General features: G+C 38.9%; 2 protein-coding genes across 6 annotated transcripts in view; both read left to right on the top strand.

Moving 5' to 3' along the window:
* Window positions 1–11820, top strand: part of trmt12 (tRNA methyltransferase 12 homolog) — a 40701-nt gene extending 28881 nt beyond the window's left edge. For all 3 annotated transcript variants that reach the window (XM_063060667.1, XM_063060669.1, XM_063060666.1), the window contains exons 7-8: window positions 2063–2220; window positions 6862–11820. In XM_063060667.1, the coding sequence (XP_062916737.1) occupies window positions 2063–2220; window positions 6862–7413 (710 nt within the window). In that variant the 3' untranslated portion in view covers window positions 7414–11820. The remainder of the gene's footprint in view (window positions 1–2062; window positions 2221–6861) is intronic.
* Window positions 11821–13251: 1431 nt separating this feature from the next.
* Window positions 13252–15804, top strand: part of sytl4 (synaptotagmin-like 4) — an 81497-nt gene continuing 78944 nt past the window's right edge. For 2 of the 3 annotated variants that reach the window (XM_063060656.1, XM_063060657.1), the window contains exon 1: window positions 13253–13427. The gene's annotated coding sequence lies outside the window, so the exon portion shown is untranslated. Of the gene's footprint in view, window positions 13428–15804 lie in introns of all 3 variants that reach the window. The other variant, XM_063060658.1, reaches the window with a different exon arrangement.

The following is a 15804-nucleotide window of genomic DNA, read 5'->3' as shown; positions in this document are numbered from 1 at the left end:
GTGGATAATAGCCTATCTATATTGTGCAGATTTTATAGGGCTTAGAACTGTACACCACTGCAATGGCCCATGGGTCCACAATGTTGTGCTGACAAGTACAAATCTACTCCACACGCACTCTAACCCTTTCTCTTATACAGCCCATAGCTCTCCATTTTTTTTACATCTATGTGCCACTCTAAGAAACTTAAATGTCCTTATTGTATCATCCTCTACCACCACACCCGGCATTGTGTTCTAGGTATCTACCACTCTCTGTGTGATAAAACAAGAGCTACCTCTGGCATCTCCCTTGTGCTTTCCTCCACTCACTTTAAACAGACATCCTCAGGTATTGACCATTGCCCCCGCTGCCCCCGGGAAAAAGGTGTTGTCTGTTCACTCTGTCTGTGCCTCTCAGAACCGTATTCACCTCTGTTAAGTTGCCTCATGCTCCTTCACACCAAAGAGAAAAGCTAGAACTGCTCAGCTTTCCTCAAAAGACCTTGGGCGCCATGGTAGTGTAGCAGTTAGCATGACGCTGTTATACAGTAGCTCGGGGCGCTGGAGCTTGGAGTTCTCTGCAACATTACCTATAAAGGGTCTGTACATCCTCCCTGTAGAATGCGTGGGTTTTCTCCGTATCCTCCAGTTTCCCCCCACAGTCCAAAGACGTCCTGGTTACTAGGCTAATTGGTCATTGTAAATTGTCCTGTGATGAGGCTAGGGTTAAATCAGAGGTAAATTGGGGGTTGCTTCTCAGTGCAGCCTGAAGGTCTGGAAGAACCTATTTCACATTGTCTCTCTAAATAAGAAAATAAACATATTTGCTAATCCAGACAGCATTTTGGTAAATTTCTAAATCCTCTCTATGGCTTCCACATTCTTCCTGTAATGAAGCGACCAGAACTGAACATAACCACAGTTTTATAGACCTGCAGCATTACCATGATGCTCTTGAACTCAATCCCGTGACTAATGAAGGCCAGCACACCATATGCAACACACATAAAACACTAGAGGAACTCAGCAGGTTGGCAAGCATCTATGGAAATGAATAAACAGTTGACGTTTCAGGCCGAGGTTCTTCTTCAGCACTGGAAAGGAAGGGAGAAGATGCCAGAATAAAAAGTACATCACATGCTTTTCTTACCCACTGTAACAATTTGCATGGTATCTCTGGTTAGGACCCAAGATCACATGGGTCCTACACACTGCTAAGAATCATGGCATTAACCTTGTACTCTGCCTTCAAGTTCAATCTTCCAATGTTGACAAACAATCTATGTGAGGCCCCATCGTTGCTTGCAACATACAACGGGGTGCTCTCTTCAGTTACCCGATGACGTAACAGCCTTTGACCAGGAACAGATGTTGCCAGGTGGTGCCCAACCTTCTCAGAGTTACTTGACCCTTGACCACTACACTCTCCAGCTGGTGGGTCAGCAGTGGTAGCCAAGTCACTGCCCATCTGCTCCTGACTTCCAGCTCAACTCCTCTCACCTGCTCCATATCCAGCAAGTGGCTCTTTCTGTTTCCTCCCAATACTTTCTTTTTTTTTATCAAAAGATGAGGAGCTGGGTCCATGAAATAAATAATGAAAACATATATTTGTTGGCCCATGTGTGGAATTTACTATTTCGAATGACGAACATATTTCGGTTTCTATTGGCGTCTGAGTTGTAAATGCCGACAGAAGTGTCTATGTAAACTAGTTGCTTTGATGATTCAGTCTGTGAAAAACAACACCAGTATTACATCTAATGGAAAAAAAAGACATGCATATACAGTATGTCATGATTCTCACATTCTTTGGACATTTCAGAGTGTCTAAAAACCATCACATTATTCTTGAAGTATAATCACAGCTAATGTAAAACCTTGGAGAAAAGGGGAGCAGTGATGATTTTAGTTGCAAATCTTAAATCTGTTTGATACTCAGATGGGGAATAACAAATGTGATCTGTATTGGTACATTAAAGTAATATCATATTTTACGAATCATATGTTACTGGTAATACAGTCATATTAGTTGATTTCAAATGAGACTGATAATGATAACATCTGTGGTTAATTCTTGCAGGAATTGGATATTTTACACTACCATTTCTGGTGCATGCGGGCGCAGCATTTGTTCATGCCTGTGAGTGGAATCCGCATGCAGTTTCTGCATTACTGAAGAACCTGGAACTAAATAAAGTATCAGACCGCTGTAGGGTCCACAGTGGTGATAATCGGCAGGTACTGCCTTAAGCCTCATTCTTTCTCATTAATGCCTGTCCAATTAATTATTACACGGTTTTCAATATGTGTTCTGCTGGAGTATGCTGATGTCTTGAGGAATAATTTAATTGGTATAGTTGATGATATCACTTTCAAAATTTCAGTCTAAGTTTAATCCTGTTTTCTGGTAACTTTTATCTTTGTACCTCCGAGGCACTGGTGATGTTGACGTACAGATTTATTTAACTTAGAGCTATGAGCAAACTGCAGAAGCACATTAACAGGCTGATTGAAAAAAAGTTGAGCAGGAAATCTGTAACTGACCCTTCCCCTTCTAACAAGATTAGGACAAGTGTCCTAAAGCTGAAAATGATGAAACATTCAACAGGTCAAGCAACATCTGTGGAAAAGCAATTAACAAACACCCTGGGTCAAAACTGCATACACAAGAAAATTAGTCTTCGGTAAGAGTGAAGCTGTGTGTGGGAGGCAGAGGAAGGCATGAATAGATCAAAGGAAATGTCTCTGATAAAATGAGTAGGTTGAAGCTGTTACCAGAAATCTTAAGATTCTTGTTAATGTAATGTGTTGGAAATAGTGAGGCTGAGGGGACATGCCTAAAAATCTAAACTATCCAAATACAATCAGAAAAATGAGCCAAAATGATGACAGCCTGAAATATAGGCATATCAAGTTTGGATATAGGCAGAAAGAGTGGGCTACCTAAGGTTGGAGGATTCAATATTGGTTCTGAAAGTTCGGAATGTGCCCAGAAGGAAGATGATGTGCTCCTTAAGCTTAAATTGTGTCTCATTGCAAAAGTGCAGGAGGCCATAAAGAAATAGGTCAGAGTGGGATGGTGATTTAAAATGGCGGACAACTGGAAGATCAGGGTCACTCGTGTATTGAACTCAGAAGCTTCACAGAGCATTCACTGAATTTCCATTTTTGTTCTCCATTGTAGAGGACACTGCATTAAGCTGATTGGAAGATTTAGCCTAAGTGCTACACCTGTCCCTACACCTCATCTCTTGCAACCATTCAGGGCCCCAAACAGTCCTTCCAGGTGAGACAACACTTGTGAGTCTGTTGGGGTCATCTATTACATCCGGTGCTCCCGGTGCGGCCTCCTCTACATCGGTGAAACCCAACACAGATTGGGGGACCGCTTCGTCGAGCACCTCCACTCTGTCCGCCACAACAGACAGGATCTCCCGGTAGCCACCCACTTCAACTCTGCTTCCCATTCCCTGTCAGATATGTCCATACATGGCCTCCTCCACTGCCATGATGAGGCTAAACTCTGGTTGGAGGAGCAACACCTCATATACCGTCTAGGTAGTTTCCAGCCCCTTGGTATGAACATAGAATTCTCCAACTTCCGATAATTCCCTCCCCCTCCGTTCCTCTATCCCTATTTCACTCTACCCCCTCCCCCCAGCTCCCTCATGGTTCCGCCTCCTTCTTCTACTATGATGTCAATGCTTCCCCTCCCCCACCCCTTTGTCTTTCAAATTACTGGTCTATCAACTGACGCTACAAGCATTCTTCAAATCCTTCCCCATCTTTCATTCTTCAGTCCTGACGAAGAGTTCCGGCCTGAAATGTCGACTCATCGTTTCTGACTGATGCTGCCCGACCTGCTGCATTCATCCAGCATACTGAAAGTGTTGATTGGAAGATTCATCTGGAAGAACTGTTTTGAGCTCTGGATGTTGAGAGGGCACAAGTGAATGGACAGATGTTGCATCTCCTGCGGTTGCACAGGAGAATGCTACAATACAGAGAGTTTTTGGTAGAGATGGGAAAGCGGACCAGGCTGTTTTGAAGGAAATAGTCCCCCTTAAATGCTGGTGAAGACATCTTACTGGTACTGGTGGAAATTGTGACGGGATGACCCATTGAATATGGAGGCTGGGGGGTGGAAGCTAAAGAGCTGGCTAAGTCCGTTAAGAGGAGAGTGAGTGAGAGCAGAACACAATGGTAGAGGAGATTACACAATTCAGGAAGAAGCAAGACATTTCAAAGGAAAGGGAAGAGTCAGAGATGGACCATGTGAATGTGAGAACTGAGTGGAAATTGGCATTAATGACATTTTTAAGTTCTCTTTGAGGGAAGGAAGCAGCAGCAATGCAACATTGGCACACCAGAAAAAGAGTTGAGGAAGGAGGGTCAGGTAGGATTGAAACAAAGATTGTTCCACATTATCCGAGAAGAAAGATGGGCTTTGTTGGGTCCATGCAAATACCCATAGCTACATCTTTGATCTCAAGAAAATGGTCAGAGTTGAAAAAGTTGTTCAATGCTTGGACAAAACGCAGCTAGGCAAGTGAGTATGTTTTGCTGGAGGAGAACTAGTTGGGCTTCTTTTCAGGGCAGAAGCTGGGGTTTTGGAGTCTCCCATTGCAGGATGGAGGTGTAGAGGGATTCTACAAATACGGAGAAGGTGAACCAGTTGGGACCAGGGAATTGAAAACTTTTGAAGTGATGAAGGGCATCCAGCTGTGTCATGGTTGTAAGTGGGAAGGGACAGGACCAGGGAAAGGTAGGAAGAAGCCAGTTTAGTGGGATAAGAGCAGGCTGAAACATTAAGTGTGTCCTGACAGTCCTGCTTGTGGATCTTGGGCAAAAGGCAGAAGTGAATTATTGCAGCTATTGAAGGAAGTTCTCCTGTGCATATCAAAGGTGTTGCTATTGATTTGTAAGTGGGAATGGTCTGGACCAATGTGTTTGAGGAGTAACATTAGCCTCTGAGCTAAAGATCAATTCACCAAAACAGAACATTCTCATCTTTGTCAGCAGGTTTGATGACAATGTCAGGATTGGTTCTTGGTATGCAGGTATGGTGGGGGGAGGTTTAAGGGAGTAAATGAGGAGAGTAGGGGAAAAAAACAAGTATTTCAGTGTCCCATTGGAAGTTATCCATGGATAGATCAAGAGAAGATGATAGGCCAAAGTAAGGAGTCCAGGTGGATTGGAAATTCAAGAGAAAGGATCATGGCTAAAGAGGTAGACATGGAGGCAGTAAAAGGAGAGTTCAACATCAGATCAGACTCAGAATTCCTTAAGACAGGGATGTAAGGGGACAAACGGTCCAGTGAATCTGAGACCTCATATGGGGACTGATTTCAGGATCAGTCATAAGGTAGGTCGGAAAGGATGGTGAAAAGACAGCAGGAGGTAGAACCAGAGGGAGAGGTGCTGTTAGAATAAATTCAAGGGGAAGAAAAGTCAGGGGAGCTATTAGAATACAGTACAAGAGTTATTGAAGTTTATCTTTGGTGTCAGAAACAAAGGAAAATAGTTTTCTACTTTAGTACCAAATACAATGGAGAATGAGGTGGAAAGGCAGAGCATGACAGCTGTGAGATAGACTGAGACGGAGTTGTTGCGGAGAGAGGTCAAGAGCATGCATGTGCTAGCAGATGGAATAGAATACTGATCTTTAGAAAACATTGAAACCTTGAGAAACTCCAGGTAGTTTGAATGTACTTGTGATGCTGAATGGAAATACACGTGGGTTGATTTGAAGCCAGAGAGATTTGCTAAGAAAGAGAAATGGTTGTGATTTTCATCAGTATCTAATTGAAGACTAGAAGGCAAAGAGAAACTGAAGGTGAAGAAGGCAAAAGGGACCAGTGCAGAGGAGAACTTCCTCAAGGTTGACATTTCTGGGTGAGGAGTGGCACTGAATTCAACACTGCCTAGGACAATGGTTGACTTGCACAAATACCTGCTTCAGAATAGAAGGTGTCATAAAGATTGCTATAAACTTATCGAACATTCCATGGAACAATGTTTCTTTTTATTAGAGGTTGGGCGTTTTAAAGTGGGACATAATAGCTTCCTATTTGATAACAGTACTCAAAATGAGCATCATCTCCGTGCATCAACTGCATACATGTGGCTAAACATGGGCCGAATTTACTGCACATATGTACATGGCTGTATGGTGTGAATTGCACGGAGGTGTCTATACAGGGGCATTATCAACTACGCATAAGACTGTGCAAGGGTGCTTTAAATTGCACACCCTTGGATTTATGGATGCCATTAACTGTACATGGCTATAAAGGTGACATCAATTATATACACAGATGAGCTAACAAGCTATATGAGCATCACCACAGAAAGTGGGAGTCTTTCGTTTGTAAATCGAAGGGCATTCATCCATCAATGTACATATCCATTCCTGTTCAGAAGATAATTACCTGAACCATAGTTTCAGCAAAAATATAGCACATCTGTAATAGAAAATTACATTGTCAACTTAAAGATATTTAAATAGCCAAAGAGAGATCATACAATTTAGAGGATTCATCTTTTGTACTTAGCATAATTTTTCCTCCTGTTTTTGTGTCTGGCAACCTGTTCAGATGGATGATCTGTAATCTAAAACATTAATTCTATTTACCCTTCCACATATACTACATGACTTGCTGAATGTTGCCAGCATTTTCTGTTTTTTTCCCCAAATTTCTAGCATCTGCAGTTTTGTTTTTGATTTTCATTAGGCAAACTGTTCATTAGTTTCTGTCTTTGTATCCAAAGTCTGCTACTGTGAGGCAGGTAATAGTCTCCTGATTATTATGTTCCTTTGTTATGGGTTGTTTGACATTTCCATTTATAACTATTAAAAACTTATTTTGTGTTCTGTAGCTTCTTCTGCAGAACGTGGCAGATCGAGTGAACTTGGGTCTAATTCCAAGTTCGGAAGAGGGATGGCCTGTAGCTTGCCAATTATTGAAAAAGGATCGAGGAGGGATTTTACATATCCACAATAATGTCAGCCTGTATCCTGAGAAGAGAGGTGCACTATTTAATGAGAAAAATGATAATGCATGTTGTAGCAAGGAACAACAGCAAACTTTGACAGAAACGGTACCAGATGAGAGTTACTCTGAAACTACAGTTCCAGATATCACATATGAGTTTCAAAAATGTACCACTGAAGAGAACACACTTGGCTCAAGGTGGAAGGAAAATAAGTCAAAAATTCAATCAAACTGTGGGATATATTATGAAAAAAAGCTTTTTACTCATCCTGAATGGCAATCTTGGGCAGAATTGATGGCATTAAGAATTAAGAGAATGCTGGAAACTCATCATAAAAAGCCATGGTCCACAAATATCTTGCATATTGAGTGTGTGAAATCTTATGCCCCACACATTGACCATGTTGTACTGGATTTGGAATGTAGGCCATGTTGATGGTTAATGTCATTCAAGTACTCTTGTTTTCACATATAACTGATAATTCATGAAGATGGAGAATCTGAAAATACCTTAAATAAAATCAGCTCCCAGGCTGAAATTTGCTTCTAACATATTGCAGATTCTCCTTAAAAATACAATTACAAATATTATGTTATGAAGTAGCATATTATTGGCTTAATTCTCTGAGGATTTTACATTAATGCAGGAATACATTACCTATGTACCATGTAACTAGAGGCATCCAGCTAGTGCTTTTATAATTCAGCTCAACGGGATCAAGAAGATAATAAGTTAACTTTATTCTTTACCTTGCAAACTATATTCTGGATTCAGGGCAGGAAATTTTTTAAAAAATCAAGGTTCAAGATTGTTTAATGTAATTTCTAGTACACAAGCGTAAAGGAAAACAAAAATTGTTACTCTGGAACTGATGCAGCACAAAAAAAAGAAATAAGATAAAGAACACCATAATAATTTTTTAAAATACAATAAACTTGTAAGAAGGTTTATCTACAGTGGAAGTCAGAAGTTTACATACACTTTAGCCAAATACATTTAAACTCAGTTTTTCACAATTCCTGACATTTAATCCTAGAAAACATTCCCTGTCTTAGGTCAGTTAGGATCACTACTTTATTTTAGGAATGTGAAATGTCAGAATGATAGTAGAGAGAATGATTTATTTCAGCTTTTATTTCTTTCATCACTTTCCCAGTGGGTCAGAAGTTTACATACACTCTGTTGGTATTTGGTAGCATTGCCTTTAAATTGTTTAACTTGGGTCAAACATTTTGGGTAGCCTTCCACAAGCTTCTCACAGTAAGTTGCTGGAATTTTGTTCCATTCCTCCAGACAGAACTGGTGTAACTGAGTCAGGTTTGTAGGCCTCCTTGCTCGCACACGCTTTTTCAGTTCTGCCCACATACATTTCCTGTAGTGGGCAAGTCGAGGACCAGAGGGCTCCCCCTCTAAATAGAAGGATACCTAGTTTGAACAGAGATGAGAAGGAATTTCTTTAGCCAGCTGGTGGTGAATCTGGAATTCATTGCCACTGACAAATGTTGCAGCCAAGGCATTTTGTATATTTAAAGCAGAGTTTGATAAGTTCTTGGTTAGTCAGGCATCAAAGGTTATGGAGAGAAGGCAGGAGAATATAGGGTTGATAAATCAACCGTGATGGAACAACAGAGCAGACTCGATGGGCTGAGTGGCCTAATTCTGCTCCTATGCCTGATGGTCTGATGTTTTCAACTGGAATTAGTGGATTAGATTCCTACTGAGCGTTGGTGGATTAGCCATGCTCCTGTATTTTTATCTTTAAATCTCCCTGGTCTCCCTCAAATAAACAGATTTTGGCGTTTTAATCCAACTTTGCTATCAGATAAGGATTTTTTTAAATTTTTGGAGAGACAAATTATTCTTTTTTCGAAGAGAATACACCAGAAGAGACTTCTAGTCTTATTATATGGGATGCCTTTAAGGCTTATATTAGAGGACAAATTATTTCTTATACTGCAAATGTTAAGAAAAAAGCTAATAAAGAGAGAATTGAATTAGCTAATCAGTTGAAACATTTAGATCAAAAATATGCCCTGGCTCCAGAACCTTCTTTATATAAAAGGCACGTTGAAATTAAAACTAAATATGATCTTTTAACATATCCAATTGAAACTCAACTCCTAAAAGATAAAAGTCAATTTTATATTCATGGAGACAAAACAGGTAAATTACTGGCTAACCAATTAAAAACCTTTATAGCTAAACGGCAAATTAAAGAAATTTGTAAAGCTAATGGTGATAGGACAACTGATCATTTAGAAATAAATGATACCTTTAGAGAATTTTATTCTAAACTTTATAGTTCTGATCCTCCTAAAGATAACACTGTAATGAATAATTTCTTAGACCAGTTAAGCATCCCTACACTTTCTGATGATAACCGAAAACAGTTGGATCAACCTATTTCTTATGAGGAATGTGCCGAGGCTGTATGTTCATTGCACTCAGGGAAGGCTCCGGGTTCTGATGGATTTTCTGGAGAATTTTATAAGGCTTTTTCCTCATTGCTTATAACTCATTTATATTCAGTCCTCTCGGACTCCTTTAAGTTGGGTAGGTTGCCATAATCTTTTTATGAAGCTTCTATTTCACTTATTCTTAAAAAGAATAAGAACCCAGCTGAATGCTCTTCATATAGACCAATCTCCTTACTTAACGTTGACACTAAAATCCTATCCAAAGTTTTGGCTCGTAGGATTGAAAATATTTTACCATCTATTATTTCTGACGATCAGACTGGATTTATTAAAAATTGATATTCCCACTTTAATATTCATCATTTATTAAATGTTATTTATTCTCTTTCTAAAAAGATACTGGAATGTGTGATATCCTTAGATGCTGAGAAAGCTTTCGATCAGGTTGAATGGAATTATTTATTTAAAACCTTCGAAAAATTTAATTTTGGGCCCGATTTTATTCAATGGATTAAATTACTTTATTTATCTCCCTCTGCTCGGGTTCTTACTAACTCTCAGAATTCCAAACCATTTAAACTTCAACGTGGAACTAGACAAGGTTGTCCTTTGAGCCCTTTGCTTTTTGATCTGGCCTTAGAACCCTTAGCTATTGCTTTTCGAGAATCTAATGATTTAAGGAGAGGTATTATTCACAAAGTTTCGCTTTATGCTGATGACCTATTGCTTTATATTTCTAAAGTTGAGACTTCATTACCTCCGTACTTTCCTTACTCTCCTGTTTTGGTCAGTTTTCAGGATATAAACTAAATTTTCATAAGAGTGAACTTTTTCCTTTGAATAATTTGGTATCAATTAGTACTAAACTTCCTTTTAAAATTGTAAGAAATCAATTTACTTATTTGGGTGTAACAATTACTAAGAATTATAAATATTTATTTAAAGCTAATTTTTTTACCCTACTGACTTATGTAAAAAGGGCGCTATCAAAATGGTCGCCCCTTTCACTATCGTTGATTGGCCGAATTAATTCTATTAAAACGAATAACTTGCCTAAATTTTTATACCTTTTTCAGGCCTTACCTGTTTTTATTCCTAAATCCTTTTTTGATTCTATAATATATATGGAAAAATAAACTTTCTCGACTAAATAAAAGTTCATCTTCAGAAAGCTAAAAAAGAATGGAGGTTTGGCTTTACCAAATTTTAGATTTTATTACTGGGCAGTCAATATACAGAACCTCACATTTTGGTCATATTATATTAACTGAGAGGACTGCCCGGTTTGGGTTTCTTTAGAAGCTCAGTTAATAAATTTTCTATCATCTCTCTCATCGGATCCTCTATTCCTTTATTATTAAGTAAACTAGCTGATAGTTTTGTAGTTAAACATACTTTGAGGATTTGGGTACAATTTAGAAAATATTTTGGTTTATTGAGATTTTCTCTTTCAAGTCCCATTTTTTTAACCTTTTTTAAACCTTCTATGACTGATGTAGTTTTCAAAGATTGGGATAGACTGGGTATTAAATGCTTCCAGGATTTGTTCGTTGGAGAAAGTCTCTTTTCATTTGAGCAGTTGTCGGCTAAATATAGCTTACCAAAACCCCACTTTTTTTGATATTTACAAATTGGAGACTTTCTGCAACCTCAATTACATATATTTCCTAAAGGGCCCGATAAGAATTTATTAGATGTAATTTTTAATTTGAAACCTTTTCATAATGTATCAATATCTAATATTTATGGTGTGTTGTTGGGAATGAGAAACACTCCTTTAGCCAAAATTAAAAATCTCTGGGAACAAGACTTACAGACTTCAATTTCTGAGGAAGCTTGGAATGAAATTTTTAAATTGGTTAATACCTCATCGTTATGTGCCGTCATTCCCTCCTACAATTAAATGTGGTCCATAGGGCCCACATGACTAAAGATAAGCTGTCTTGTTTTTATTCAGATATATCTCCCTAATGTGACAGATGTAACAATGGAGAAGCTTCATTAATTCATATGTTCTGGACATGCCCGAGTCTTGAAAAATATTGTAAGGAAGTATTCCAAACTTTCTCTGTACTTTTCAAAGTAAATTTTAAACCTAACCCTTTGACTGCCGTATTCGGTATTGTTGGAGGAAAAGATATTATCTTGGAGACACCTAATTTGCACATTTTGGCTTTTGTTTCTCTTATAGCTAGGAGGGCATTGTTGTTTAAGTGGAAGGATGTTGCTCTGCCTACTCATGCTCAGTGGATAAGCGATGTTATGTCATGCTTAAATTTAGAGGATATACATTGTTCAATTTCTGAATCTAGACAAGACTTTCTAACATGCTGGGGACCATTTTTGTATTATTTTCAAAATCTTTTAGATTTGTTATTATGTACAGATGTTGGCTAATATGTTTTACTAAACAGCTTTTCCTGGTAGTGGGTTTAGATTTTTTGTATAATAAAATTATTACTTTTCAATATTACGATTCAATTTCATTTACATGAATATGGGGTAATGAGACTATAAGTGTGATTTAAATATATTGTAATTGATATATAATATCCTCCTGTACTCTGTATTCTTTTATGTAAGAAATTAATAATAGTACTGAAAGAGAATTAGTGGATTAAGCCATGTGTCTGTATGGGGATGCATTTGCCGGCTGCTGCAAGGTTTGCAGGTTATTTTCTGTCAGGTGTGAACGGGGCATTTCTGCGTGTCTCCTTTCCACATTTCCCCACACGCTGTTGCAACAACTTGGGTGTGCGTGGAGCTGGGCAGAGCAGAGAGCACTGACAAGACCCATTCTCTCACTGAGTCGCTGAGGCTGGCTTGTAGCCACTCAGCCCGCGTCTGCTTACCCAGCTTTTGCTGTGATCCTTCCCATTGCTGTTTTTGTCTATTTCCACTTTACAAATAGTTTAGGTTACAAACATTTGCAAGAACAGAACCCCGTCATAATTGTGGGACTTCCTGTACCATGAATGAAGCTCTGGAGGGAAGAGCTATGAGGTCCATAGCTGTCTGGGAGACGAAGGCCTGACATTTGGAGGTGAGGATGTGACTGAGAACCGATGCTTCTTCCCCCAGCCAGCCGGTAACACTTCCTGCCACAGTTAGCAATGTTTTGGTCAAAACAAAAACTTGAAGGATTCCAGCCATTAAGCAGCATCTGTGAAGGGAATAGAGCGGTCAGTGTTACAGGTGGAGGCCCTGGATCGAGATGCAGCAGGTAGGGGTTTTTTGCTCTGGATGCCAGTAGATGCGGCCTCCTGTCTCTTGATGGGGCAGTTTGACTTTTGCTACTCCCAGCACTCGCTTCTCCGGTCGTTTTACAAGTGGTGCTCACACTCGTGCCTTGATGAGGATTCATATATGCCGCCAGGATTTTCACCTCACGGCAACAAAAATCAGGATTATCAAGTGCACTCGTATCGTGAATTACAGATCTGGTGAGATACAGGTACGATAAAAATTAACTTGCTTTCAGCAGCATCTCAGGCAAATAGCTTGAGGTAAAAGTAAAGGTTCGTTTCTCCCCGCGCCTTGTGCATCGGGCGGCTTTACTGTTTGCCTGTTTCACGAGGCCGAGTAGAGCAGCAAACTCGATGGATGGAAAGCTGCAAGGAGCCGCCCGGATTCGAACCCACGACCACTTATTCCTAAATCTGGGTGCGGATGCCACTACATAAACAACGTGGCTTGAAGCAAGACACAAGATGGTGAAAAGAAGACTGTGCAAACCAAAATCAGGAGTGCAAAAATCAAACCACTTGGCTCCGTGACGTCTCTCTTGGTTACGGAGCAAGCTGGCGAATCAAACCCAGAAGGATGTCTCAGCTGGCTCGGAGGGAGGAGTTGGTTGTACTGGAGTGGATTTGGAGCTACTTTCGGCCCCCAGGTGGCCGCCTGGCTTTTTCTCAGCCTTCAGATATATAAGATAAGTTTTCCAAGATTCGCTTCCGGAACCAGCGGAAGAAAGTGAGCAGAAAGGATTAGATCTTCTTTGGAGAGGAGTTCGGGTGTACCCTGTACTTCAAAGTAAGTGAAATTTAGACAAGAATTGTGCAATCATAACTACTTGTCGCGGGTGAGATCCTCTTCCGATGCAAACCGTACTATGAATAATTTAGTCTGGACAGTGGCTGAAACAGATGTAAAGTGGACAGTGTGTGGCTAATGATAATCCTTCCGAAGTAGAGGGTTTGTGGATTATTATTTGTCACTGTTCCCGTGAGTTCGGTGTGAGGTTCACGCCGGTGGGGATCACCTTCATCACTTCTACATCTCGGCTCTGAGATTACTCAATGCCATGCTGTGATATTAACAATTTGATGTACGGACTTGCAATTTCCAAGATACATCAGTGGGAGTCAAAACCATCCAGTTTACCTAAATTTTATTCTAATGGGTAAATTTATATATCGAAAATAGGGATCGTATTTTCAAGAATGCATCTTGCCGCCTTACTGACATTCTCTGAAAGTGACGCAATGTATGTTGCAACTTTCACTGGGAGATACGTGTTATGAGATACCTGTGTTGGAATAATATTTGAAAACGTGCATTAGGCGTTTGTAAAGCATAGGCAGAAAGAATTGCCAGTTTTTAAAGACTGAAATCGCTTTCGTACAAATGGCAAAGCACGGGAATTGAGCGTCATTGCTTGCAAAAATAAGTATATATAAAATTTGACTTAGCTACTGTAGGTGAGATGATGGAAATTTTATTTACATTTTTAATCATAATACGCCATATAGTTTAACAGATTTTGTTGTGCTAAGTAAAAAACAATGTGAAGTTTACTGGACAGTTGAATATTTGAATTACTTTAGAATGGGGCAAATAACAAAATAAATGAACTTTGGAAAAGATGTGCCTTGGTATTTTGCAAAGTTAACAAATGTTCATTTGATATAAATAATGAAAGTAGCTTTTAACTAATTCATCAATGTATTTCAACTTGTATTTTAGAAAAGAGTTCTTTGTTGTGCTAACCATCCTGATGCCTTATAAAACAGGTTTGCATTTCGAACTCCTGCCAGTTAAAAATTGTTCCAAATTATGTGACGAATACTAAACTCTCTTAGGATCATAGGGGATAATTTGGCTTGTGATGCCAATACTAACATTTATATTGGAGTTATCAATTCTAATCTTAACTCTAATTTGTTTTAATCCTTTTAGTGGCGTTATTTCACAATTGCTGTTAAAGTGAACCAGCGCACATCTAATATAATTTATGTCCATTAATTGTAATGATTGCATAGTTGTTCTAACAATTGTACTTTTCCCTTATTTGCTAATTAACTGACTGGGCTCAAACTTTCATAATCTACTGTTTTTAACAAGTTATTTCTTGAAACCATCCACTTACTGAATTTCTTATTGAGAAGTGAGAAAAGTATACTATACCTAAATCTGTTTTGTCTTTGTACTATTATGTAATTTCTGTCATTCTGATTAATATTCATCACACCCTTGCCAAGGCTTGAATCTCTTAATGTGAATTAACCAATGTCTTCACATGTTCTGTGACACCTCCTTGTTTTTATTTTCAACATGCAAAGAATAAAATATAGAATCTCAGTTGCCCCTTCACGTTCTTTTTGACTTGCAATTTCTACTTAGAACTTTTGTTTTTAACCTCATAGACACTGTGCTCCTTCCCTTTGGGAATCTCTCTCTTTTAATTTATCATTAGCAATACTGCAACCTCAGCTAAAATCCTGCATTCAGCATAATGATTGGTTTGGCAGGTACAAGAAAAAATACGTCATATCAGCCAGTGCCAACTTGTTGAAAGGACTTGACGTTGCAAAAATACAATAGAAAATAAGGCTGTATGTTCAACTGAAAGCCAGAACTGGTTTCAGATTTAAGACACAAAGCTTCATTATATTTTTAATGCTAATTTGTATATCAATTACATGGCATTTGTACACGTTTGTATTTCAGCTCATTCTATAAACCTGACCCATGAAAGTATTTAAACTTCACACAAGCTTCCTACCTTTATACCTATACTATTCAACCCTGCCCACATATCTGTGTTGCCTTTCCCTTATTCCAGCACCAACCATCCCCTGGCGTATCAGTGCTGTTTAATCCATTCACTCTATGTGGCTGCAAGCTCTTCATTCACACCACTGTTCATGTAAGAATTTATATTTATTTTTCCAATTTGTCAAAATCTTATTTTTTTTTCTGCTAGGATGTGCATAAGTTGTTTTGTTACGTTTAGCTTTCATAATTCTGAAAATTCTCATTTTGTCTCTCAGTGTAGAGGACAATAAAAACCTAGTGCTTAATTTTGGAATTTGGAAGCTTCCTTTAAAATTCACAGAAGGGTGTCAGCAATATTAACTTATTTCATCTCATACTGCTTGCTTGACCTTGCAACGTTCAGATTGACTGT

The sequence above is a fragment of the Mobula hypostoma genome, chromosome 10, assembly GCF_963921235.1.
Source record: "Mobula hypostoma chromosome 10, sMobHyp1.1, whole genome shotgun sequence".
Classification (NCBI taxonomy): Eukaryota; Metazoa; Chordata; class Chondrichthyes; order Myliobatiformes; family Myliobatidae; genus Mobula; species Mobula hypostoma.
This window is presented reverse-complemented; position numbering and strand designations above follow the sequence as displayed.